The following is a 27,379-nucleotide window of genomic DNA, read 5'->3' as shown; positions in this document are numbered from 1 at the left end:
TAGCACCACCAGGGAAAGCCTACAGTGTGTGTGTGTGACAGTGTGTGTGTGACAGTGTGTGTGTGTGACAGTGTGTGTGACAGTGTGTGACAGTGTGTGACAGTATGTGTGACAGTGTGTGTGTGACTGTGTGTGTGTGTTACCACTAGCACCACCAAGGAAAGCTTACAGTGTGTGTGTGTAACAGTGTGTGTGTGTGTCAGTGTGTGTGTTACCACTAGCACCACCAGGGAAAGCCTACAGTGTGTGTGTGTGTGTGTGTGTGTGTGTGTGTTACCACTAGCACCACCAGGGAAAGCCTACAGTGTGTGTGTGTGACAGTGTGTGTGTGTTACCACTAGCACCACCAAGGAAAGCCTACAGTGTGTGTGTGTAACAGTGTGTGTGTGTGTGACAGTGTGTGTGTTACCACTAGCACCACCAGGGAAAGCCCACAGTGTGTGTGTGTAACAGTGTGTGTGTGTGTGACAGTGTGTGTGTTACCACTAGCACCACCAGGGAAAGCCTACAGTGTGTGTGTGACAGTGTGTGTGTGTGTGTGTGACAGTGTGTGTGTGTTACCACTAGCACCACCAGGGAAAGCCTACAGTGTGTGTGTGTGTGTGTGTTACCACTAGCACCACCAGGGAAAGCCTACAGTGTGTGTGTGTGTGTTACCACTAGCACCACCAGGGAAAGCCTACAGTGTGTGTGTGTGACAGTGTGTGTGTGACAGTGTGTGTGAGTGTGTGTGTGACAGTGTGTGTGTGTTACCACTAGCACCACCAGGGAAAGCCCACAGTGTGTGTGTGTAACAGTGTGTGTGTGTGTGACAGTGTGTGTGTTACCACTAGCACCACCAGGGAAAGCCCACAGTGTGTGTGTAACAGTGTGTGTGTGTGTGACAGTGTGTGTGTTACCACTAGCACCACCAGGGAAAGCCCACAGTGTGTGTGTGTGTGTGTTACCACTAGCACCACCAGGGAAAGCCTACAGTGTGTGTGTGTGACAGAGTGTATGTGTTACCACTAGCACCACCAAGGAAAGCCTACAGTGTGTGTGTGAGACAGTGTGTGTGTGTGTGACAGTGTGTGTGTTACCACTAGCATCACCAGGGAAAGCCTACAGTGTGTGTGTGTGACAGTGTGTGTGTGTGTGTGTGTGAGACAGTGTATGTGTGTTACCACTAGCACCACCAGGGAAAGCCCACAGTGTGTGTGTGTGTGTGTGTGTGCACATGCATATGTATGTGTGTATGTTCAGTCACTCCTGTGTGTGTGTGTGTGTGTGCACATGCATATCTATGTATGTATGTTTAGTCACTTCGGTCCTGTCCAACTCTGTGACCTATGGACTGTAGCCCACCAGGCTCCTCTGTCCATGGAGTTTTCCAGGCAAGAATACTGGAGTGGGTTACCATGCCCTCCTCCAGGAGGTCTTCCCAACCCAGGGACTGAATCCTCGTCTCCTGCACTGCAGGCCGATTCTTTATGCTGAGCCACCATGGAAGCCCCATAGAGAAGTGTATACCTGTAACTTCTCAGGCACAACCACAGGCCGTTACAAAGGCTCTCCCCAGCAGGGAGGAAGTCTGCCTGCCCCCACACACCAGCGTGGTGCCGCTGCAGCACACGCAGTCTCTGAGGGGTCACAGCCAAGAACTCAAGCCCCTGGCCCATCCTACACTCTTAGCCCAGCTTCCTTCAGAGACCTTCAGCAAGGGACGGGGTAGCCTTTGCCCAAGGCCCTCCTCAGGTCCCTCCCCCTTATCAGGGGTAGAGGAGAAACCCTGAAGACACTTGTCTCCACTCTGACTCAGGACTCAGGACCTTCCTGCTCCTAGCCCTCCCTACACTCCCTTCCCCACTCCACCCACCCCCACCCCAATCCACAGCTCCGGGCCCCAGGTTCACAGGCCCCCAGCAGTGAGAACACCCTGGTACTGACCCACCCCACCCAATGGCGCCATTCATCCCAAGCAGAAAACTCAAGGGAACGATGCCAGAGCTTCTCCAGTTTAGCAGCCTCTTCCTTATGCTACAGAAGTGAGCAATTGAAGCTGGACCGTTACTTTCATTTGGACCCTTTTTTTTGGGCTATGCTGGGTCTTCACTGCTGCGCACGGGCTTCTCACTGTGGTGGCTTCTCGTGTTGTGAAGCATGGGGCTCTAGGCATGTGGGCTTCAGTAGCTGCGGCTGACCGGCTTAGTCTCCCCCCAGCATATGGGATCTTCCCAGACCAGGGATCGAACCTGTGTCCACTGCACTGGCAGGAGGATTCTTAACCACTAGACCACCAGGGAAGTCCTGGACTTAATTGGCTCCTATGACACCTGGTGGCTCTGCTCTCTCCAGCCCGGCTGAGCTCCTGACAGTGCACTGATTAAAAGTGAACTGCCTCTACCACCTTCAGCCTGGTGACCTCAAAAAAGCCACTGAACAGCTTTATGCTTTGGGTTCTTCCTCTGTAAAAATGAAAATGCTCACAATACCCACCTCCTAGGGCTGTTCTTGTGACGATATGATAAGCTGACAGATGTAAGAAGTTCCAGCTAAGCATTTGCTATGATGATGTTCAACACTGTCCATTTCTGTTTGGAGATCCATGAGCTTCTGGGGGCACCTGTTGGCTTAGCCTGGGTCATGTGCCCACCCCATCCACGCCTTCCCCTGCTCCAGGGGGTCTAGACTAAACTAGCAGGTGTTCACCTCCTAGGCTGATTCCTGGTGGGCTTGTGATCTGATCCAGTCATAATGAATCTTAAAGACATTGGCTGAAAATTCTGGGATACAGACACTCTCTTTTTCTAGCAGGACATGAACAAAGAATCATAACCCCCTAGGAGATGCTGGCAGCCATTCTGGGACCACAAGGAGTGCCGACCTTAGCAAAGGGAAACACGTGGAAAACAAAGGAGAAAAAAGGAAACCAGGTCCTTGGTGTCATCACTTGATTTCTGGTTAAAGCCTCACCTCATCTAGAAATATGTACCTGAGCCCTTCACTGTTTAGGCCAATTTGACTTGGGTGTTCTGTCGCCTGTAACCCCAAATCTCCCAACACACAGAGTGGATCTGTGAGTAGTCAGAGGCTCTTGGGAGTAGGAGGTAGACTAGGTCCCCAGGGAGGCCAACTCTGAGACAGCACAGGGTACAAGCTTTGATTACTGCGTGTCCTGGGGATCAGCTGAGGGAGAGAAGAGAGGGCTAGGCAGGGCTGGGAAGACAAGGAAGTTCAGCTACAGTGCAGACCCAGGGGCTGTTTCCGCAACCCTCCAGGGAGCTGTGGAGCCAGAGGTGCCTTTGGTGTTTGCACATTGAGCATCATTAGAACTGGGAAGGGGCCGGGGCTCTCTCCACCTCACACAAACACCGATGGGACTGGCAGCTGGAGGATACCTGCCAATGCCCCTCCCAGTAACCCCAGCAACAAGCCCTTGCTTGAAGGGGGTCCAAACATCACCCCTCTAAGTCTACCTTGGAAGCCTATGTGATGGGGAATGGTGCCCTACCGGGCACCCGAGGTGGTGTTCATGTCCACGTACAGTGAGAATACAGGCGGTGGACAGACAGACGACTGGACTGTAAGAGCGATGGACAGCAGCAGTGAAGATTCAGCAAGTTCCGAGGGGTATCAAACTCCAGGCGTCCCCTCTCCACCTGGGCACTGGTCTCAAAAGATCTGGGCACAAATCAGGGGGAAAACTGGGCTCCCACTGCACCAGGGAGGGGGCGGCTGGAGCCACAGAACCATGGAGCCTCAGGCAGGGGGTCCCTCCAGCACTTGATGAGAAGTTCTGAGCCCCAGATGCAGGCAGCACAGTCATCCACCTCTTAAGACAAAATCTATTCCTACCATGCCTTAGGAAGCCCCAGGCACTGGCAAAGACCAGGGAAAGCCCAACTTTATTGGTAAAAAGGACTCGCCTAGGAATTCCTACCTGGCCCAAGTAGCAGCTCTGAAAGAATGAGGGGCAGGAGAGGAAAGAAGAAAGGAAGGGAGAGAGGGAAAAAAAGGGGGGAAAGAGGGAGGGAGTGAGGAGGGAAGGAACTGCAGACCAGCACTGAATGGGGACGTGGCCTTAGGGGAGAACTCAAGGCTCCAGGGAGGGGGAAGAGACCGGGGAAGGAGGGTTGGCCCCCAGCCCCGCCATCTAGAAGGGCAGCGGCTCTTCCACAGGGATGTTGAGGACGACGTCCATGTCGGGGGTGCACCTGTAGGGAAGAGCAAAGCGGGGGTGTAAGAGGCCAGGCACTAGAGCTGCAGGTAGGGGAGCATGGCCTCAGGGGAACCCTGCTCTTTAGAACACTTGTACTGGGGAGCCCCATTCCGAAACAACCTGTGCGCGCGCACACACGCACATCAAAATGAAACAGGAATTGGTTTGGCAGGACTCGTGTTCCGCTACAGAGGTCTGAGGTGAACGGGGAGCAGGAGCTCAGCTCTCAAGCGCTGGGGCCCTTCAGGATGAGCGCTCCCTCTGGAGTCAGAATGACGGTTTTGGAAGCCTGGCTCTGTGTCGCCTCAAACACTGCTTTTCCTCTCTGAGCCTCCCGCCTTCACTGGGGACAGACCCCAGGCAAGCCTCTGTTTCCTCACCTGGCAAATGGGGAGGGTCTGGAAGAAATGAAGATGAAGCCGATACGGCCAAAACATAACAAATTCTAAATCTAGACGGGTAACTGGGTACTCCTCATAGTATTCTCTCAATTGTTCTATACATTGGAAATCGCTCAAAGTAAAAAAAAAAAAAAAAAAGCATCTCTGCACTGTTGTTCAGTCACTCAGTCACAGTTCAAAAGTGTCAATTCTTCGGCACTCAGCCTTCTTTAAGGTCCAACTCTCACATCCATACCTGACTACTGGAAAAACCATAGCTTTCACTATATGAACCTTTCTCGGCAAAGTGATATCTCTGCTTTTGAATATGCTGTCTAGGTTTGTCATAGCTTTTCTTCCAGGGAGCAAGCATCTTTTAATTTCATGGATGCAGTCACTGTCTGCAGTGATTCTGGAGCTCAAGAAGATAAAATGTCACTGTTTTCATTGTTTCCCCATCTATCTGCCAAGAAGTGATGGGACTGGATGCCATGATCTTTATTTTCTGAATGCTGAGTTTTAAGCCAGCTTTTTTACTCTCCTCTTTCACCTTCATCAAGAGGCTCTTTAGTTCCTCTTTACTTTCTGCCATAAGGGTGGTGTCATCTACCTATCTGAGGTTATTCCAGCTTGCACTGGCATTGCCAAAATTTCCATTTCCAGCCAAAGTCTGTCTTCCGAGATCTACACTTATACCCTCAGCTCCCTACCTGTCAGCTCCACGCTCAGGTCTCCATAACTTAGACTCAGTGTCCACATCAACTGCTGATTGACCTACATATGCATCCTTCACCCCTAGTCCCAGTCTTCCCTCTCTCTGGGTTTGGTACCACTACCCACCCTGTTACAAAAGCTAGGAACCCAAGGGTCATTCTTGACACCTCCCTGTACTGTGCTTCCCATATCCAAATATCACCAAGTCCTACAGATTTACCTTCTTAAATATTTCTCCACTCCGTCCATCTCTCTTCTCTCTTCTGCCACCCATCTTGGCCAAGTCACTCCCAACCACCCCCTCCACACACAACTGCGATCACAACCAACTGGACTTCCAACACGGCCTGTCCAATATCTTCTCCATATTCTTTTCAAAGTGTCTTTTCTTGGAATGCAAATCTGATGTCATCACTGAGCTTGAAAAGTCTTTACTTAGGCCTTCCCTGGTGGCCCAGTGGTTAAGACTCCACACATCCACTGCAGGGAGCACAGGTTTGATCCCTGGTTGGAGAACTAAGATCCTGTATGCCAAGTAGTATGGGCAAAAAAAAAGTTCTTTGCTTTCAGGATCAAATATCTTTGGTCTACAGGGCCCTGCATGGAAGGGTGGGCCTGTCATTACTCTCCCCATCACTCTGCAGTCCAACCTCACTCAGCTCCCCATAAACACCAACTTCCCTCCTACCACACATCTACAGCCTCACTGCTCAGCCTGTGGTCCAGGGATCGGCACCTCAGCCTCTCCCAGGAGCTTCTTAGAAATGTAGACTCTTGAGCCCCATTCCAGGCCTATTGATTCAAAATCTGCTTTTCAACAAGATCTCCAGGTGATTCCAGTGCATGTTTTGGATGGAAAAGTTCTACTTAACAGCGTGCCATTCCCATATTCTAGGAGGAGACAGCTTCTTCCCACTCCTGGCGTCTCCCTGCCCATGGAAGGGCATCAATGGGCATACTGTCATCAATGGGCATACATCATCAATGGGCATACTGCTCCTGGCTTCTCTCCATCTCTTTACTCACTCTGCCCGGGAAGGAGGTATAACAACCAGAACAGCGTCTAGAGAGAGGAATGGGACCTGGGTAGCCCTGCTGCATTCTCTCTCAGTAATGAGCAGCCTGCAAGGACTACAGTCTCCTTTGCTTCCATGCAGCTGACCACGGAACTCCATTTGCCTAATTCTGGGTTAGTATTCAGAAGCAAACATGCCTGGAGATATAAGCTACATTCTCTAAAATCAGCTCTATCAGATAAAAATGAGAGTCTGGCCCATGTCACCCTTTCCCCTTTCATTCTTATTTCAGTGTGTCCAGAGCTCAGGTAGGGACAATGGAGCCTACTTAGCACATCTCGAGATGCCAACACCACTACCTAGAAATGCTCTTCCTTCAGTTTCCCCTTCAGCCCCCTTCGCCCAGTGAACTTCTAGGAATAATCCTTCAGACTTTAGTTTAAAAACGTCACATTCTCAGGACTTCCCTGGTGGTCCAGTGGTGAAGAATCTGCCTTCCAATACAGGGGATGCAGGTTCGATCCCTGGTCTGGGAACTAAGATCCCACATGCTGTGGGGCAACTAAGCCCACGCGCCACAACTAGGGAAGCCTGTGCACCACAATGGAGACTCAGCACAGTCAAAAAAAAAAAAAAGGTCACATTTTTAGGGAGACCTCTTTGCCACTCCAGACACCTCTCTGTCCAGGCCACGCTCTCCTGTCACCACATCCACACCTCTTCTTTAGCAGCTCTCATCTCAGCTACAACATTTATCTGTGGCTCATTATCAATTATGTCTGGTCCTGTCCTCGGCTCTGTGGTGGCAGAGCCAAGGACTGCTTGCCCTCACATGCCTGGTGCTCCATAGGCCCGTCGTAGATCTGACAGCACTTTTTAAGGAAATTTAAGAGAAGGATGGCATCACGGACTCGATGGACGTGAGTCCGAGTGAACTCCGGGAGATGGTGATGGACAGGGAGGCCTGGCGTGCTGTGATTCATGGGGTCGCAAAGAGTCGGACACGACTGAGCGACTGAACTGAACTGAAGAGAAGAATGAAGAGGTAGGGGAGGAAGAAGGGAAGGGAGAGGAAGAGAAGGAAACAGACACAGCTTAGGAGAAGGACAATAATTGGCAGATGGCAGGAACTGCCCCACCTGGAGAGGCATGGCCTGGTGGGATCCCCACGCTCAAACAGGGAGGGCCTGCCCTCTAGGAGGTCGGGTAGGGAATTGATTTTGGAAGGAAGTTCTTCCTCTGGGTCCCAGAAGTCTGCCCCACAGAGAGAACACTGTTCTCTCCTCGCAGGGTGCCTTCCAGGCTATTCTTCCCTGGAGCTAACCACCCTACTCAACACCGTCTTCCTGAACAGCCTGGGAGCTCAGGGGTGCACCCACTTGGTTGAGACACGGAATCTGGAACTGGAAGGGTCCAGGGAGATTACCTAACTCAGCCTGCTACATGCAGATGGACACTCAGGCCAAGAGATAGCAAAAGGTCACAGCTGCCACATGGTCAGTGGCAAACACCCAGTCTCCTGCACCCCTGCACAGGTCCTGCCTTCTCCCCTAGGCTGCTCCCAAGAACAGAGAGATTGCTCAAGCCCAGAGCATGTCTAGTGCAAGAGGTGCTGCTCAAGGACCACCTACTTGGATCTCCGAAGTAGAACGTCCGCAAACACGATCTCTCGGGGTTCCCAGATCTGAAATTCCAGCTGTTCCATCTCAGCCCTTAATCTGGGTATTTCCTCCTCAAAACGGTCTATAAACTGAGGGAAGCAGGTGAAAGTGAGAAACCAAACATCTCCCAACCAATAGAAGAAAAGGACAAATTGCGTGAATAAGGACATCTAGGGAAATGGCCTGGGCTTTGTCATTGGGACTTCTGGACTTCAAAGCGGGGCTCTCTCCTTGCAGGGCAGGGCTGGCTCATAAGTTACTGACAAGGTTTGATGGTGCTGAAAAAGGTGAGGGAGACAGGCTGCAAGGGGGTGGCAGTGCTCGACAGTGAGAATTAGTGGGAGCCAGTGGAGGTGATGAAGGTCATTCACGCAGACAACTGACGAAGGTGCAAGATAACAAAAATTACCGTGAGAGGGTGGTGATCATGGAATTCATTAACATGGTCTTGAGTGATGGTCAATGTCGAGAATGAAGAGGTGAAGACAAGGAGTGGGTAGTGATAGTAAAGTGATGGTTGTTTGGGTGAAGCTTGGTGATGCTGCCAATGGGTCACGGCTGGTGGTGTTGGTTAATGAGGCAAGGCCTAGTCCAGGACAAACTCTCTTCTCAGATGGAAGACGAGTGACATTAATGGCACAGCCAAGCAGGAAGACTAACACCAGAGACCTTGTGAGCCCCAGATCAGGACAAGCCTGACCCCGCCCAGGCTCCTGGGGACCACCCACTCCTCCTGCTCTCGCACAGGGGGGACCACCACCATCGCCACCCACTCACTTCTTGGAACTTGTCCATGTATTTCAGTATAACCTGGGTATTCCAAGTCTTCTGCAGGAGAGTCTCCTGATTGGCACGCTGGATTTTCTGTGGAAGAAGGAAAATCTTCTTCTGGCCCCCTAGAAGGGGCCCCCTAGAAGTCTGGCCCCCTAGACTGGCCCCAGTGTCTACCCCTGCCCTGGGTAGCAGATGGGCATGTGGTGGGCCTGAGGGCAGAGGACAGGGTTAAGAAAGCAGGGCTGGGGGCAGGACCTGGATACCTGCCGCAGTGGCTGGCTACTCACCACCACCAAAGACCTCAGAAGGTTTTTTTTCTTATTCTGAATCTGGTTGGACATAGACGCCAGGACCATCCTGCACATCTCACTGAGTTCATCTAGCTCGTCCTAGGGGTCGGCAGGAAGGTGTTGGCCACCAATCCTGCCTCGCACAAGGTCAGGTGAGGCAAAACCAGGGGCTCACCTACCAACTGGCTGTCCTTCACCTGCTGCAGCTGGCGCACGAGGTTGGCCACCTGTACCAACTTGATGGGGTACTCGTGGTCCTTGTATGTGCTCACGAAGCTCACCTGCTCACGGACCTTCTTGATCTGGGCATCCAGCTGCTCCACCTGCTGCTCCAGGTCTGACGAGATCAGGAGGGACAGAAGGCAGGATCGTCCCTCAAGGACAGCTCCAGGGCCACCCGAGAAGCAAAGCTCTCCTTAGCCAGTGGATTGGGGTCTGGGTCTACGGCTGTACCACCCTGAACGCTCCTGATCTCATCAGGTTGGGGTCTGGGCTGAAACGAGCCCAAACACAGCTGGGAGGTGATGGATGGGTAAGCCCCCAGAAAGAGCTTTGCCTTCACAGGAGAAGAAGCAACAACCTACCCAAAAGAGGAAACAAACTATCCCAGTGCCCAATCCTCGGCACAAAGCCGAGGAGATGGGGAGATGGGGTGACAGGGCAGGATTAAGACAGCCTATCCTGGGACTTCCCTGGTGGTCCAGTGGTTCAGAATCTGCAAGGATGAGGGTTTGATCCCTGGTCGGGGAACTAAAATCCCACATGCTGTAGAGCAACTAAGCCCACACACCACAACTAGAGAAGCCTCCTAACTGCAACTACTGAGCCCTGTGCACTCCAGAGTCTGCGCTCTGCAACTAGAAAAAGCCCACGAGCTGCAACAAAGACCCTGTGCAGCCAAAAAAACGGCAGTCTATCCTGCCACCCTCCACAGAGGGGATCCCAAGTGTCTGAAGCTGCCTGACACACCAGGGGGAAAAAAACCACAGGCTCAACAAATCTGTGACCAGTGACCTGCCTAGCCACCAACTCCCGGAGGAACCTTGGCAGGAAACAGACAGGCTGGGATTGGATGCTGGCTCCTAGCTGTATAACTTTCAGCAGGCTACTTCACTTCCGTTAGCCTCAGTTTCCTCATCCGTAAAATGAAAGAAAAGAAAAACTTCCCTGCCTCATAGGGAGTTGTAAGGACTTAAAGTATGCCCGTAAAAACAAAGCACATAGGGCCTGCAAATGCTAAGTGATGAGTAAGCTGTCGCTGTCCATCTTAGCAGTCGGCTTGTGCCTCAGAAGCGAGGTGGTGGGCCTGATGGCTTCCCCTAGAGAACCAAGTGAGGGTCAACTAATCCGCGGAGATATTCTTACTGTGGATCTTGGATTCCTCCTTCTCCTCCCATTCCTGGAGCTCACACTTCATCTGGTGCAGCTTCTTCTTGTTGGAGTACTCCAAGATGTCAGTGATGGTCTGTGGAAGTTGGGGGCGGGGGGGGGGTGGTTAGCTCACCACCACCACCACCCCACCACCCTCGCTTCCACTGGTGCTGCCAAAGGAAGGACTGTCAGAGAATTCAGTACTTCCTCAGAGGAGTCCCCAGACCCAACCCCACACTGGGGCCCACACCTCCTGTGTGCCAGGTGCAACTCCGTTGTGCCCCACTTGTATGGGGCTCAGAGGTTGACTCAGAGCCTTCCAGCTAACTAGTGCTGAACTGGGATGAGCCCCCACCCTACCCCCAGTCTGATTCCAAGGCCCAGGTAGGGGTGCGGGGGGCGGGGAGAGCGGAGTGTGTAAAAGATGCTATCTTCCAGACGGAGGAAGGAGCTTATGCAACCGGCCGGGAGAGGCCGGGAGAAAGCAGGAGAGGGCGCCCGAGGGCTCGGCAGGGGCGGTGTCGCTGGCTGGACGGCTGCTCAGGGCGGAGGCGGGGCTGCGGGGCCAAGGCTGGGAGAATCACCGTGTAGACGTCCTGCTGCTGCAGCAACATGCGCACTTTCAGGGCCGCGCCGTCCTCTGTGTCCTGGATGGTCTTGATCAGTTCCCCAGAGAGCTTGGTGAGGAAGTCCTCGTGGTCGCAGAGCTCCTGGTACGAGGTTCGCCGGTTCCGGAGCATTGTCTGCGGGCGGAGAGACAAGGAAAGGAGGCGGCGGTGCGCGGGGCCGGCCGGCACCTCCGGGAGCCCAGGGACCACGTCCCTCCCGCCGCAATCCGCCCCCTTGTGGCCCCGACTGATAAATGCCACCCGAGCTGGGCGGCTGTTCTCTATTGTCTGTGGGTCAGAGCACCTTGAATTATTTCATCCTTTCTGAAACACCCATTTTCCCATAATTTCATACTCTGGGGTGGAGCTGTATCTTACAGCTGGTGGCGTGTTACAGTCTAGTTGAAAAATATTTAATTAGTGAGTTATTAAGATAAAGGTGCGCCTTATTACCAGTGGCTTCTTAGAATCAGTGAACCTATGTGTGTGTCTTAGTCGCTGAGTTGTATCTGACTCTTTGCGACGCAAAGGACTTGTAGCCTGCCAGGGTCCTCCGTCCATGGGATTCTCCAGACAAGAATACCGGAGTCGGTTGCCATTCCCTTCTCCAGGGGAACTTCCTGACCCAGGGATGGAATCATGGTCTCCCGCATCGCAGGCGAATTCTTTACCCTGAGTCACCAGGGAAACCCTCTTTGCATTGAAAGAAGTCTTAACCGCTGGACCACTAAGCAAGTCCCAACATATTTTTATTTTCTTCTTTCTTTTCTGTCTTCCCAACTAGAATTTTACAGCCAGGAGGGCAGGGGCTTTGGTTGTCTTGTCACAGCTGTATCTCCAGCACACACACAGAACAGTGCCTAGAGCTCCATAAGGGTGGGCTAAATCAACTGACGAGTAAATATTCTTTGGAGGTTTTTTAATTTGTTATGCGTCTCCGCACTAAAGTATAAGCTCCATCATAGCACAGATTCTGGGATCATGTTCATGGCTATCTCCCCAGCACCCAGCTTGGTGCCTGACACATCGCTGGCCCTCTGAGGAGTTGTTGCTTGAATAAAAAACTGTCCTGAAGCTGACGGCCAGAGACAGAATCCTACTCCAACCCCAAGAACAAACCAACAGGGTCGGTTCTGCGTTCTTGCACTGTTTCCCCCTTGTCCCCACAGCCCATTCTGCACATGGCAACGGCAGCCCCGGGACTCCTATGAACCTCAGGGCCTTTGCAGTTCAGTTCTTCTGCCTGGAGCATTCCTGCCTCAGATGTCACCACCTTGACAGCCTTCCCTAACCACCCTCCTAAAATGGTCATGGCTACCCCCTCCTCTGTGCCCCTTCAGCCCCCTAACCTTATTTTATACTTCACAGCTCTTATCTTCACTACACATATCATATTTTTATCTATCTTGTTTGTTATCTGTCTCCCCTAGTAGACTGGGAGCTCCCTAAGGTCAGAGGCCACATCACTGGTGAATTCCCACACTTAGAACAGGGTCTGGGACACAGTAGATGCTCAAATATTTGTTGACTAAACAAATGAATGATTATAAGAGTATTAGGAACTGGTTAGGTTTTAGAGCCAGTTATCTAGGTTCATGTTTCATACCAAACAAAAACACATAACCCTTCTAAAGTCAGGATAAAAATAACACCAGAAATATGAGTTTCTCCCTTAAGAATACTGGGCTGCCTCTAATAACTCATTTTTGCAAAATTGAAGATTAAAGGGAAAAAATGATTTCAAGGCAAATACATTTCTCCCTATTTCTTTATCAGTCTTTGCTCATTGAGCTATTAAAAACTTTCCTGAAGAAGTTAGGAACTCTTCTATAATATTTTGTAGTAGTTATAGTATTTGGTATGTTACTTTCTGCTATGGACACTAATGCCCCCACTTCTTCTAGTTCATTTCAAGTACTTTGAAACATTGTTCAGAAGCCATAATAAACAACAGATTTTGAGAAAATGAATGATCAAAAGTTCTGTCAGTTGATGTGAAAAGTTTTAATAGGAAGCTCCTAAGTCTTGCTTCAAGATGCACTGTATTTCATGAAAGGTTAATTTCCCGGAGTTTTTAAATGAACAAGCCACTAGATTGTATTCCTAATGCAGTGAAATAATATGATTCCAATCATTTCCCTGAATCTAAAACACAAAGGCAAATCTTTGCCTAACTGGCTTTGACCCCTGGTATTGCATTTTCTAACTGTGTGATCTGCCGCAAGTCCTTTATCTCCATGCACCTCAGTTTTCCCTTCTGTAAAATAGGGCTGATGATAAGCATGCCCATGGGGTTGCTGTGAGAGCAAGACTGCAGACAGGCACCCACGAAGCGCTCAGGGCACGTTTGCTGTCACCATCCCCCACCCCCGCCCCCGCGCCTGTGGGAGATGCTCATACCCTCATTAGTCGGATTGTGGCCTGTGTCTTCCCAGAGTCCAGCTTTCCTCTGCGCAGCTCTACTGGATTCCTCGGCTGGCTTGTCATCCACAAGGTAGGCTTGGATTGCCACCCTAGGGCATGGGAAAGGACAGAGATAGAGTCAGGAGAAAGAGAGAGTCAGACAGCCCAGGCCCCAAATGCATCCACTCATGGCCTTATAGTGTATGACAGTGAGACAGAGGCCAAAGCTTACATCCATCCATAAGCTCCCAGGCCCCGCTCAGGTCCTTGTTATAAAGGACAGCAAAGCCCAGGGAACTTCCACATACCACACAGACTGTGCGGCTGAACAGAGGGGCAGTGAGGGGTGGCAGCGGGAGATGGCCAGACACCCTCATCTCTCCCATCAAGCTGGCCAATGGTAAGCTCAGAAGGGAAAGAGGTTAAAAGCAATAACTAATGAGCTAGATAGCCTGGGTTTGAATCTGGCAGCTCACACGACCTCTCTGCCCCTCACTTCCCCATTACTGTATAATACAAGAATCATCATCATGACTACCTCACAGGATTGTCATGAAGACTAAATAAGAAGTTACTGTCCTTTAAAGTGTTTGGAATAACGCTTAACACATATTCAGTGCAAATATAAATTACCAGTTGTCACTGTTATTACCAGTGACCTGAGAACTGGGATCAGGACCACAGCATCAGATAAAGATAGGAGCCAAGCAAAACACTGTCTCTGAAATACCTGTAAAACCTGTGGTCCTGCCAGATATGAAGTATACGAAAATAATTCAGAGCAGAAGACTCTCAGAAGGCATGTTCCAAGAATCCCTGATTCCTCTTGGCATGTCCTGCACTGGCGTGAGGCAAATCACACAAACCATCACAGATGCTGCCCTCAAAGGCCCTGTTAGAGGTGCAACTCAGTTCATCTTGAAAAATATTATTTCTTTAATGGATTGATATCCATAATTTAGTATTAAGTATAGAGGTGACAAAGCAAATTAGAGTAATTTTGAGTTAAAGTTATGAATTATCTCATATTTACTTGAAACTGTTTGAGAGATGGAGTGATTAATACATTACTCTTGAAATTCTAATTTTTTTGTATTTATATTTATTTATTTGGCTGCACCAGGTCTTAGTTGCAGCATGTGGGATCTTTGATCTTTGTTGCGGCGTGCAGGATCTTCAGTTGTGGCATGTGGGATCTAGTTCCCTGGCCAGGGATGGAACTTGGGCCCCTTACATTCAGTCTTAGCCACTGGACCACCAAGAGAAGTCCCTTGTGATTCTAATTCAAAATACATAAATGAGATTTTGATTTAGATTTAAGTTGCAAGGTTTAATACAATCTTATTAAATGTATATAAATTACCACAACTTTTAAGAGAACATAAGATTACTCACATTTAGAAGTTTATTTATAAGATATACAAGAATTACATTACATGCCCAATGGTTTTGTTAATCAGAACAAGTGAACTTTTTGAAAGTGAAAATGTATATATTAAATTTTAAATGTAGCTTAAACAATTTAAGGGAATTTAATTAACCAAGTTCCAAAAACTCCTTTATGAGGGTTTTTAAAAATTATAACATTTGTAGGTTGAACTTAAATACTTAGGAAGATTTGTCGGTTTAATAACGAGTATTTCTTTTCATTAGCGGTGGTAGCCCTGATTTATCTTTTTTTAATTAAACTTTTAATTTTGAAGTAAATTCAGATTACATGCAGTTTTAAGAAATAATACAAAGAAATCTTATATTTCCTCAACTGTTACTCCCAGTGGTAACATCTTATAAAACTAAGCACAGTATCACAACCAGGACACTGAAAGCCAGCATGTTACAGAACAGTTCCACAAACACAAAGGATTGCTCCTGGGGCCTTGTATTGCCATACTCATTTCCCTCTCCTTCCATCCTCCTCCCACTGCTGGCAATCATGAATCTGTTCTCCATTTCTACAGTTCTGTCATTCCCAGAATGTTATACAAATGGAATCTAACAATATGATGCTTCTAAGATTGGCTTTTCTCACTCAGAGTAATTCACTGGAGATTCATCGAAGTTAGTGAATGTATCAAAAGTTCTTTCCTTTTCCTTCTGAATAGTATTATGTGGTATGGAATGGATGCACCATAGTTTCTTTAACTACTCACTCATTAAAGGACATCTGGATTGTTTCCAGTTTGAGGGTATTATGAATCAGGCTACAGTGAAATTGTCATGCACTGGTTTTTGTGTGACCGTAAGTTTTCATGTCTCTGGAATAAATGCCCAACAGTTTGGTTTTTGTGTGACCGTAAGTTTTCACTTCTCTGGAATAAATGCCCAAGAGTGCAACTGTTGGATCATTATGGGAAATGTGTGCTTGGTTTCATTAGAAACAAATGACCCAATCTCTTGTTGTTGCCAACACTTGGCATTATAACTATTTTTCATTTGGGTCATTCTGATAGATGTTCAGTGACACCCCATTTTGGTTTAATTTGCATAGTCCTAGTGGATAATGATTGGAGAAGGAAATGGCAACCCACTCCAGTGTTCTTGCCTGGAGAATCCCAGGGATGGGGGAGCCTGGTGGGCTGCCACCTATGGGGTCGCACAGAGTCGGACATGACTGAAGCGACTTAGCAGCAGCAGCAGCAGCAGCGGATAATGATGTTGAACATCTTTTCCTGTGCTTATTTACCAGATGTATTTCCTCTTCTGGTGAAATGTCTCTTCAAGTCTTTTGCCTTTAACTCTTTAACTGAATTGTTTTTCTGTTGAGTTTGAGGATTGCCAATATATTCTACAAAGCAGTCCTTTGTCAGGTATGTGGTTTGCAAACATTTTATCCAAGTACATAGCTTCATACTTAATCTCTGTTAAGACTATGAAAAGAACAGAAGCCATACATTTTTATGAAATCCTACCTGTCCATTTATTCCATTTTTCTTTTATGAATCCACTGTTGGTACGAAAACAAAGAACTCTTCACTTGCCATGAGTCCCAAAGATTTTTCTCTCATGTTTTTTTCTAAAAGTTTTACTGTTTTACATTTAATTTTTATTTCATTTTAAATTTACATTTTGGGTTAATTTTTGTATAAGTTGTGAGACTTCAATAGAAGTTCATTTTTTCATCTGTGGATGTCCATCCGCTCTAGCACCATTTGTGGAAAAGGCTTTCTTTTCTCCACTGTTTTTGCACCTTTGTCAAAAATTGCTTGGGTATTTGTGTGGCTGTTTCTGGTTTTTTATTCTGTTCTATTGATCTATGTGTTTCTCTATCAATATGATGCTGTTTTGATTACTATAACCAAGTAGTAGGCATTAATATCAGGTAAAGTGATTCTTCCAATGTTGTTCACTTTAAATTGTCTTATCTATCCTAGGACCTTGCTTTTCTGTATAAATTTTAGAATAAACCTGTCTATGTCTACAAAAAAGTTTGCTGGGATTTTGACTGGAATTGCATTAAACATGAATCAGTCTGAGAACTGACATCTTTACGATGTTGAGTCTTCTAATCCATGAACACAGTATGTTTCTCCATTTACTTAGGTCTTCTTTGATTCTTACATCAGCATTATATAGATTTCAGCTTACAGATCCTATACGTGTTAAGTTTATGCCTAAATATTTCATTTTCTTTGGTGTGACTAAATGTATTGCATTTTTTATTTTGATTTCTACATATTTATTATTAGTACATAGAAATGTGATGGGTTTTCGTGTGTTGTGCTAATATCTTGCAACCTTGGTCAACTCATTACTTCTAGTTTCTTTTTAGATATAGTAGATTCCTTAAGATTTTTTACGTAGACAGTCATGTCATCTATAAATAAGAACAGTCAAATAATTCTATCTGATTCATCTCAGTGTTGGTGTCTGTCTTTTCCCATTCATGTTGTGATTTTTCTCATTCTTGGTATGACGGGTGATTCTGATTGTATCTTGGATGTTTTAGATACTGCTCTGGATCCTATTTCATCTTCTTTTTAGCAGACAATCTCCTGTTGAAATTCAGCATGAAGGCCAGATGATGGTGTATGCTCCCCATTCTAGCAGCTCACTTTCTTCTTTACAGGTTTCAGAGCCCCTCTCTGTTGTGTAGTGTCCAGAGATTTTTAGTTGCAAAAGGGAGGACCAGGAAGGAATGGGGCTACTCCATCTTGGTGGAATCAGCAGGTTTATCTTTTTTTAATACTCAAAAGCTACCCTCAAGGACATGACTTTCCACAAGACATGCTACCAACCCAAGCTTCAGTGTCCTCATTTGTAAAATGGTGATGACACCATTTCCAGAAGTGAATGAGATCATGCATACGTGCTCAGTTGCTCAGTTGTGTCTGGCTCTTTGCAACCCCAGAGACTGTAGCCCACCAGGCTTCTCTGTCCATGGGATTTCCCAGGCAAGAATGTTGAAGTGGGTTGCCAATGCCTCATCCAGAGGATGTTCCTGACCCAGGGACTGAACCCTGGTCATTTGTGTCTCCTGCATTGTAGGCGGATTCTTTACCACTGAGCCACCAGGGAAGCCCATGAATGAGATCATGACCTCCTTCAATTATAAGTGTATTTTTTTTTCTTTTCAGCTGCACTTTGCTGTGACTCGTGGGCTCTCTAGTTGCAGCACAGCAGATTTAGTTGCCCCAAGGCATTGGGACCTTAGTTCCCCCACCAGGGATCAAACCCAAGTCCCCTGCATTGGAAGCAGATTCTTTACCACTGGACCACCATGGAAGTCCCTACAAGTGTATTTAAAGTTTTGTGTAATTACATGTGTGAGGTTGGGACTATGAACTCTACACGGCTAGAAACCAATCTTTCTCCTAAGTCAACAACACAGCCCAATGCTCTGTACACCGGGGGCTCAGCAAATGGCTGCTGTTAAATGGACGTATGAATGAATGAGTGAGTGAATGAATGGATGAATGAACAAATAAGGCCTCTACAATAGAGCCTGATGCAAAATGAGTCCTCAGCAAATGCTAACTGTTGTTATTTACATAGATTACACTTGAATAAGGCAGAAATCTTTGTGCCCATTTCCACAGGGAAGGAAACTGAGGCTGGGATCAGTAACTTAAATAGAATTGCTAGCAAGAAGGGACACTGGAACACCAGCTTAGGTCTACATTTCTCCAGTGGTTGACTCTGGGTCCTGGAGCCAAACTGCCAAATATCACAGCCTGGCTGTGCCCCCTCCTACCTGTGTGACCTTGGGAGTTGCACCTGTCTGTGCTTCAGGTTCCTCATCTGTAAGAGGAGGTGATAACATCAGCACCCACCTCATAGGGCTATTGCGAAGATTAAATGAAGTGATATGCGTAAATTGCTCAGATGGTATCTAGCACATATGTCCTTGGCATATGTTAATTGCTCTTGTTCTGGTTGTGGTTGTATCTATTACATACCTCACTGCTTTCCCAGTGAAAGGAAAGGGCAAGCGTTTCCTTGTAGATGCTGTTTGAATAGGGTCTAGGGCCAAAGACAAAAATTCTGTCACCATCACAATGTCGTGTGCTCATCACTTTACATCAGTGACTCTCAACAGCCCAACAGGGGTATTTACATATACTGCTGGGGGAATCTGTGGTGCACATAAATACTAAGGGTCCAACATCTCCCAGACAGGACAACCCCATAGAACATAAAATTCTCCTATCTTGTTTAACTTTTCTAAGTCCTACTAGATACTGACATAGGTAAAATCCGATTATGATCTGATCCCAGAACCTGATTTTGTTTTACATGTAACTAGAAAAATGGAAAAAAGCAAAAACAATGGCAGATTTTATTTTCCTGGGCTCCAAAATCACTGCAGACAGTGACTGCAGCCAAGAAATTAAAAGATGCTTGCTCCCTGGAAGGAAAGCTATGACAAACCTAGACAGCATATTAAAAAGTAGAGACATCACTTTGCCCACAAAGGGTCATATAGTCAAAGCTATGGTTTTTCCAGTAGTCATGTACAGATGTGAGAGATGGACCAGAAAGAAGGCTGAGCGCCAAAGAATTGATGCTTTCGAATTGTGGTGCTATTGAAGACTACCAATAGTCCCTTGGATTGCAAGGAGATCAAACCAGTCAGTCCTAAAGGAAATCAACCCTGAATACTCACTGGAAGGACTGATGCTGAAGCTGAAGCTCCAATACTATAGCCACCTGATGCAAAGAGCCAAATTACTGGAAAAGACCCTGATGCTGGGAAAGATTGAGGGCAGGAGGAGAAGGGGGTGACAGAAGATGAGATGGTTGGATGGCATCACCGGCTCAATGGACATGAGTTTGAGCAAACTCTGGGAGATGGTGAAGCACAGGGAAGCCTGGTGCTGCAGTCCATGGGGTCACAAAGAGTCATTCACAACTTAGCAACTAAACAACAACATAATGCTGAATTTTCCAACGAAGCAGCTACAATCAGGGGAAGATTGTGCCTTGTTTTGTTTAGAACTTTAGTAAGAGATGACACAACTTTGGAAATCGGGTTGCAATGAAAAATCCCCCTTGGTATTTGAGTCCCCAATTTCCATCGTGTCTCAGTCAGCATTTGCAACTGTTACATTCACCATGACGCCGCATCTATGAGTAAGCTTCTGATGACTTGCTCATGTCTTCCAGTGGGCTCCATCCTGAACATTTACATACTGAAACCTATGCTATTTAAATATAAATAACTTGCCTTTTCCTTTACTTTACAGTTCCCTTCAGTTCAGTTCAGTCGCTCAGTCGTGTCTGACTCTTTGCCACCCCCTGGACTGCAGCATGCCAGGCTTCCCTGTCCATCACCAACTCCCAGAGCTTGCTCAAACTCATGTCCATCAAGTTGGTGATGCCATCCAACCATCTCATCCTTTGTCGTCCCTTTCTCCTCCTGCTGTCAATCTTTCCCAGCACCAGGGTCTTTTCCAGTGACCCAGTTCTTCGCATCAGGTAGCCAAAGTATTGGAGTTTCAGCTTCAGCATCAGCCCTTCCAGTGAACATTCAGGACTGATTTCCTTTAGGATGGACTGGCTGAATCTCCTAGCAGTCGAGGGACTCTCAAGGGTCTTCTCCAACACCACAGTTGAAAAGCATCAACTTTTCAGCACTCAGCTTTCTTTATAGTCCAACTCTCACATCCATACATGACTACTGGAAAAACCATAGATTGACTATGGGCCTTTGTTGGCAAAGTAATGTCTCTGCTTTTCAATATGCTACCTAGGTTGGTCATAGCTTTTCTTCCAAGGATTAAGCGTCTTTGAATTTCACGGCTTCAGTCACCATCTGCAGTCATTTTTGAGCCCCCTAAAATAAAGTGTGTCACTGTTTCCATTGTTTCCTCATGTATTTGCCATGCAGTGATGGGACCGGTGCCATGATCTTAGTTTTCTGAATGTTGAGCTTTAAGCCAACTTTTTCACTCTCCACTTTCACTTTCATCAAAAGGCTCTTTGGTTCTTCTTCACTTTCTGCCATAAGGGTGGTATCATCTGCATATCTGAGGTTACTGATATTTCTCCCGGCAATCTTGATTCCAGCTTGTGCTTCATGCAACCCAGCATTTCGCATGATGTACTCTGCATGTAAGTTAAATAAGCAGGATGACAATATACAGCATTGATGTACTCCTTTTCTGATTTGGAACCAGTCTGTTAGTCTGTGTCCAGTTTTAATTGTTGCTTCTTGATCTGCATACAGATTTCTCAGGAGGCAGGTCAGGTGGTCTGGTATTCCCATCTCTTTAACAATTTTCCACATTTTGTTGTGATCCATAGTCAAAGGCTTTGGCATAGTCAATAAAGCAGAAGTAGATGTTTTTCTGGAACTCTCTTGCGTTTTCGATGATCCAAGAGATGCTGGCATTTGATCTCTGGTTCCTCTGCCTTTTCTAAATCCAGCTTGAATATCTGGAAGTTCACTGTTCATGTACTGTTGAAACCTGGCGTGGAGAATTTTGAGTATTACTTTGCTAGCTTGTGAGATGAGTGCAATTGTGCGGTAGTTTCAGCATTCTTTGGCATTGCCTTTCTTTGAGATTGGAATGAAAACTGACCTTTTCCAGTCCTGTGGCCACTGCTGAGTTTTCCAAAGTTGCTGGCATGTTGAGTGCAGCACTTTCACAGCATCATCTTTCACGATTTGAAATCGCTCAACTGGAATTCCATCACCTCCACTAGCTTTGTTCATAGTGATGCTTCCTAAGGCCCACTTGACTTCGCATTCCAGGATGTCTGGCTCTAGGTGAGTGATCACACCGTCGTGGTTATATGGGTCGTGAAGATCTTTTTTGTATAGTTCTTCTGGGTATTCTTACCACCTCTTAATATCTTCTGCTTCTGTTAGGTCCATACCATTTCTGTCCTTTATTGTGCTCATCTTTGCATGAAATGTTTCCTTGGTATCTCTAATTTTCTTGAAGAGATCTCTGGTCTTTCCCATTCTATTGTTTTCCTCTATTTCTTTGCACTGATCACTGAGGAAGTCTTTCTTATCTCTCCTTGCTATTCTTTGGAACTCTGCATTCAAGTGGGTATATCTTTCATTTTCTCCTTTGCCTTTAGCGTCTCTTCTTTTCTCAGCTATTTGTTAGGCCTCCTCAGACAACCATTTTGCCTTTTTGCATTTCTTTTTCTTGCTATTTTCATTTCTTTTTGTATTTTTTCTTTACTTTACAGTTAGGGCATTATATTAACTTTTAAATTATATATAGGTAGATTATATTATCTGTGAAGTTTATTTCAGGATACTAAAGGAATATTACAAAATATGTGTCATTAAAAGGAGTGCTGAGTCTCATAAGGTTGAATAACAATGGGCTTTACATGGATCTTCTCATTTAATTCTCACAACAATCATATCAGGTAAGTATTAGTGTCCTCATTTTAAAAATGAGGAAACAGAAACTTAGAGAGATGAATGACTTTCCCAAGAGAGTAAATGAGAGAACCAAGATCTGAATCCATATCTGCCTAAGCCAAGGCCTCAGAACTCCCCTGGAAGGCATGACAGTAATGTGGCAGAGATTATCCCAAGTTCACCAGACTGTTTTCTTTTCCTAGCTGGACGACATTTCCCATCTTTCCTTAGGGTTAAGGGTGGGCATGTGGCTGAGTTAAGGACACTGGAATATGAGTGGGCGTGATATGTGTCCCTTCAAGTCTAGGCCCTGAAAAAGAACTGTCCACAAGATCATCCATATTCTTGCTCTCTTTCTTCTTTCTGCTGGATGCAAAAGGACCCAACAGAGGACTTCAGGACCTTACAAGATGTCCTAGTCACAAGGTGATGGAGCCTAGATCCCAGAATGATCATGTGAAAAAGATTATCCCCTTCCCCCAGATCCACAAATGTACTTTGACATAAATGAGAAACAAACATCTATATTAATAGTTCAAATCTAGGGACTGTTATAGCAGTTAGCCTGCCCTGATGCTGTCACCAAGGGCCAAGAACCTCTACCCCATCCTGCCCCCACCTTCTTCTCCAGCGCCCAAGGACCTCTGCCCACCTGGCTGGACGGTAGACCAGGTCTTCCTTTTGCTTTTCTTAGTGCCCACAGTCTGTGGGATTGGAGGCAGAGTAGATGGTTTGGCTCTCTGTTTGGACCGCTGCCATGGAACATAATCCTACCAGACACAACACAAATCAGTCACACAGTTCATGGGCTCAAATCCCAGCTTCACCCCTTACTGATATCTGTAACCTTGACCAAGCGGGTTTACCTGTCTGAGCCTCAATTTTCTCATCTGTAAACTGGACCGAATTTAAAAACCGACCTCCATAGGTTGGTACAAACATTCCAAAAGATATTTGTAAAGCATGTGGTAAGTGCTCCCTAAATGTTATCAAGTTTGCATCAGCCAGCCAGAATTTACTAAGCATATCCAGGCGAGGAGGTGCTAAGAACTGTGAGAAACAGAAGGCATGGAAAAGACCCGATAGGAAAGCAGATATGCAATCAGAGATAAAGAATACAGCAGCATAATATATCCTTACCTCCTGATAAGACGGTGAGAAAACTGAGGTTCTGAGGCACGCCCCGGGTCAGCAAGCCCCACCCCCACACCGACCCTAGCCCTCTTGGACTCACCGGAACCTGGAACTGGGGGACTGTGGAGCCGATCCCAGAGTGGCTGCGTCTGCAGAGTGTTGGGGCGGGAAAATACTCCCATTAGTCCCAACCCATGAGGATGCAAGCAGCAAGCGTGAAACTGGGATGGGGTCTCGAACCCGAAACCTCAGTCACTAAGGACAGAAGCCTAGCGGGAGCCGGAGCACACTCAAGAGAGGCGAGTCTAGGGGAGATATGGGCGGGGAAGAGGGCGGGGTCAAAAGAGCGGGACGACACCCGGAGAGGATCCAGCCAGCGCTAGGTTGGGGGCCACGCATGCGCACTCCACCGCCCTCCTTACACTTTTCACATACTTTGGAAAGTCGCGCGCCATTTGGGAGAATGGAAGAAGAGTCCCGAGGCTTTGGGGCCCCGGGACTGGGGGATTTGGGGGGATGCCTGTTTCTTCGGCTTCTCCAACTTCCTTGTCTCAGCGTGGATCGCGCAGTAACCAAGGCCACTCAAACTTTCCAGAGAGACCTGATGCTTTCTCTCTTGTCTCGGTCTCCAAGGAAACGGACGCAGACTACCGAGCGCCTAGAGGGACCAATATCGCACTGGAAAAAGTAGCTCTCTCCACATTCCACGCATCGCGGTTTCAAATTCCCCTCAGCTGGCCCCGCCTATCATGCTAAAGAATTATGTCATATTCCTCCTCTCAACAAACCTCCATCAAGTCCTTCTCCATTGTTACTCTTGGCTAATTACGTTGCTTCCTGTTTCACCGGGAAAATCATGGGAATCAGTAAACTCAGGTTCACATCACCTCATTCACCCACCCACATGCCTCCCTCCTGAGACTCTGTAAACTGCCTGCTGACCTCGATTCCTACTGTTGTGCACTGAAATCTGTCCGTCCTCATTTTCTCTAGGACTTTCCCCCAGGAATTTCCCCCATTTTCTCCATCACCCTCTTCTCTGTATTATTCTCACTGCTTTACCAACATATTTTAATTTCTTCTGTTAAAAGCGAACAGTTCCCATCCAGCTACCCTCCCATTTCTGCTTCACTTTAAAGCAAAACTTCTAAAGAGGTTTGCCTACTGTTTCCCATTCCTTTTTGCCTCTTCAATCAGGCTTTCTCCCCCTCTCCACTGAAACTGCCACTGTCAGCACTGCCAGTGAGCTCCATTTTGCTAAACTTCTCTGTATACATCTTCCTCAGCCTATCTGCAGCATTTGACACAATGGATCACTCCCTCCTTGACACACTTTCTTAACATGGTGTCCTGGAAACCACTCTCTAGAGCTGCTTCCCACCTCATTTTCTTCTCTTTTCCTGGTTTCTCTTTTTCTCCCTTTACTCCCAGGTTGCCCCAGGACTCGGACTCAGCCCTCTCTTTTTTTCTATCCATTCGTGCTCCCTTTCAGTCTTGTGACTTCAGATGCCATCTTTCCCCAGATGCCTCCTAAACTCACATCTCCAGCCTCTCCATCTTCGTCCAGTCACATACATCCAACTGCCTACTCAGCATCTCCATTTGGGTACCTGAGAGGCAACTAACACTCAATATTTCTCCAGAACCAACTCGAAGTGGCAGGACACCCTCTTCCTGGAGTCTTTTTTTTTTTTTTTTTTTTTGCCACACGCAGGAAGGCTTGTGGCCTATAGTGAAAGTGCGGAGCTCTAACCACTGAACTGCCAGGGAATTCCCCTGGAGTCATTCTTAACTCATCTTTTGACTCATCTCTCATCCCACATCCAAATCTGTCAGCAATACCTTCAAAGTAATGTAGAGTCCGACTGCTTACTCCCACCACCACCCATACAAACAAACACCCCACTTTCCCCCTCACTCCAAGACTACAAGTACCAGCTCCCCCCCTTACCCCACTCCAGTTCTCTCTCCACACCTCAGTTTTGCTAGACAGAGCACAGATTTAAAAGTGCATTCCTGTTTTAAAAAATAATTTGGAAGGAGAAAATAATTTGAACGCAAGGCTTGATGATCCAGCAATTAAGAACCTGCCTTGCAATGCAGGAGATGTGGGTTCGCTCCCTGGTCAGGTAACTAAGATCCCACATGCCAAGGAGCAACTAGAGAACGCACAAGCTGCAACTAGAGAAGCCTACGTGCAGCAACTACTGAATCCTGCATGCTCTGGGGCCTGCATAACGCAACTAAAGACTCCATGCACCACAACAAAAGATCCTGCATTTTGTAACTAAGACCCAACATAGCCAAAATAAATAAATAAAATAAATAAAATTGTTTAAACCTATCATTCTATATGTTTAAAAATCTATTTTAAAAAAAGAGAGAGAACACTAGGCCAGCCAGAGCTCCCAACCTTCTCCCCCTCTTAAAAATCAAAGGAAAATGTTTTAAATAGCACTGCACCCTGTGGTCGACAGAAGAGACTGCTATGGCAAAAAGCACACAATATTGTAAATTAACTACACTTCAATAAATAAATAATAAAGAAAACATAAATAAAAATAAAGATCTCATTTCCCAACCTCCCTTGTAGCTACATGAGGCCATGTGATTAGGTTTTGGCAAATGTGAGCAGAAGAAACGTGCAGTTTTTGGTCATGTCCTTAAAAGGAAAGGAGACTAGATAAACATGGAGACAGAAGGCACTGGGATCACAGAGCTGTCCTGCCAGCTGGAGGCTCTAGTATCCACTGATGACTGGCTTTTCCTGGTTAAAGGTGGAATTCTCCTTGGTACTGATGCTGCAATAGGAATGCTAGCTGGATTTGTTACAACATTATCCTTGGCTAGGAGACAAAGTCCTAAATGGCTCAACAAGGCCACGCATTCTTACTGGAGTGTAGGTATTCCCTTACCTTTCGAGCCCTGGGGTGGGGCTCACTTTATGCATGGTGTGGGGTTGCTGTGATCAGCTTCACATCTGGAAAACTTTGGGAGTTCACAATACATTGTACCAGACATTTAGATATAGCAGATTATTTCATCTTCACAATAACTTTGAAGCAGATGAAAGACTTTCGAAGTAAAATGCAATCAGTATTTCCAACAATTCCCAGGAACTCTTTTTTAAAAAAATATTTGTCAGCACTGGGTCTTAGGGTCTTAGTTGCAGCATGTGGGTTTAGTTCCCTGACCAAGGATGGAACCTGGGCCCCTTGCATTGGGAGTGCAGAGTTCTAGCCATTGGACCACTAGAGAAGTCCCTCTGAAGAACTCCTGGATTGACTGTTGAGTGGGAGGAAGCATTGAAATGCAGATGAGATGAACATGGTGGATAAAGTCCAGAATAACTGTTATGGGAAGGGCTGTCTTTGGAGAAGCCACAAGAGCAGAGGGACTCAGTTGATTTCTCCTCAGGAACACACGCAGATTGCTGACTGACTTATGGGAGAGATGGCACTCAGTGTCCTCACAGGAGGCTGACAGTCATTTCTGTGTGCTGTACTTTACAGCTGATTTGGTTATGTTCATGTGTGTGTGTGTTGGAGGGAGGGCAAAGTCTTCCCAAAGCTAGGAAGACTGTTTAAAAAAAGTTATATGGATAACTTCTCTATGTGGAGAAAATCCCAGAGGAAATACTTTTAGGACTACAAGAAACAGTTGAAACCAAGTTTCTTACCTGAAAAAAATTATACTAAGCTATAATGGAAAGTCTTCAGAAACAGACTCCAAACAGCAATAGTAACTCAATGTGCCTAAATAAATAAATTTCAACAGCCTTTCTTGTCAGTAGGTGGCTATCAGAACTTAAAGGACTTTCTGGTGTTAGGCAGACTCCAAAATGATGGGGTTAATAGGTAATCCTGTCCATCAGGCAGTGGGTGTGGCTTTGGTCTCCTGAAGGCAGTCTTTGATTTTTACTTGCTAGTCATTTACCCCAAAACCTCTCACCTTAAGGCCCTGTATATTCTTAGACAAGAAGCCAGTAACACATTATGATACCTTG

General features: G+C 46.8%; 1 protein-coding gene across 1 annotated transcript; it reads right to left on the bottom strand.

Annotated features, from left to right (window-relative positions):
• Nucleotides 1–4,132: 4,132 nt before the first annotated feature.
• Nucleotides 4,133–26,323, bottom strand: C15H20orf96 (chromosome 15 C20orf96 homolog). Its single transcript, XM_068986801.1, has 11 exons — nt 26,289–26,323; nt 23,474–23,522; nt 22,892–23,009; nt 13,413–13,525; nt 10,989–11,147; nt 10,399–10,498; nt 9,213–9,370; nt 9,031–9,132; nt 8,747–8,833; nt 7,940–8,058; nt 4,133–4,193 (listed from the first exon to the last, which is right to left on the bottom strand). Exons 1-11 carry the CDS (start codon nt 26,321–26,323, stop codon nt 4,133–4,135), a joined length of 1,101 nt encoding a protein of 366 aa, XP_068842902.1.
• Nucleotides 26,324–27,379: the final 1,056 nt, after the last annotated feature.

The sequence above is a fragment of the Capricornis sumatraensis genome, chromosome 15 (assembly GCF_032405125.1).
Source record: "Capricornis sumatraensis isolate serow.1 chromosome 15, serow.2, whole genome shotgun sequence".
Classification (NCBI taxonomy): Eukaryota; Metazoa; Chordata; class Mammalia; order Artiodactyla; family Bovidae; genus Capricornis; species Capricornis sumatraensis.
The sequence above is the reverse complement of the archived record's forward strand: the minus strand, read 5'-3'. Positions and strand labels throughout refer to the sequence as shown.

Bases quoted from the DNA above. Each gene is read 5' to 3' on its own strand.
- C15H20orf96 (XM_068986801.1), bottom strand. From the start codon at position 26,323: ATGCATAAAGTGAGCCCCACCCCAGGGCTCGAAAG. The intron at 10,499-10,988 runs GTGATTCTCCCA...CAACTTCCACAG, and splicing joins AGCAGCAGGACGTCTACACG to ACCATCACTGACATCTTGGA. The intron at 8,059-8,746 runs GTGAGTGGGTGG...TGCTTCCCTCAG, and splicing joins ACATGGACAAGTTCCAAGAA to TTTATAGACCGTTTTGAGGA.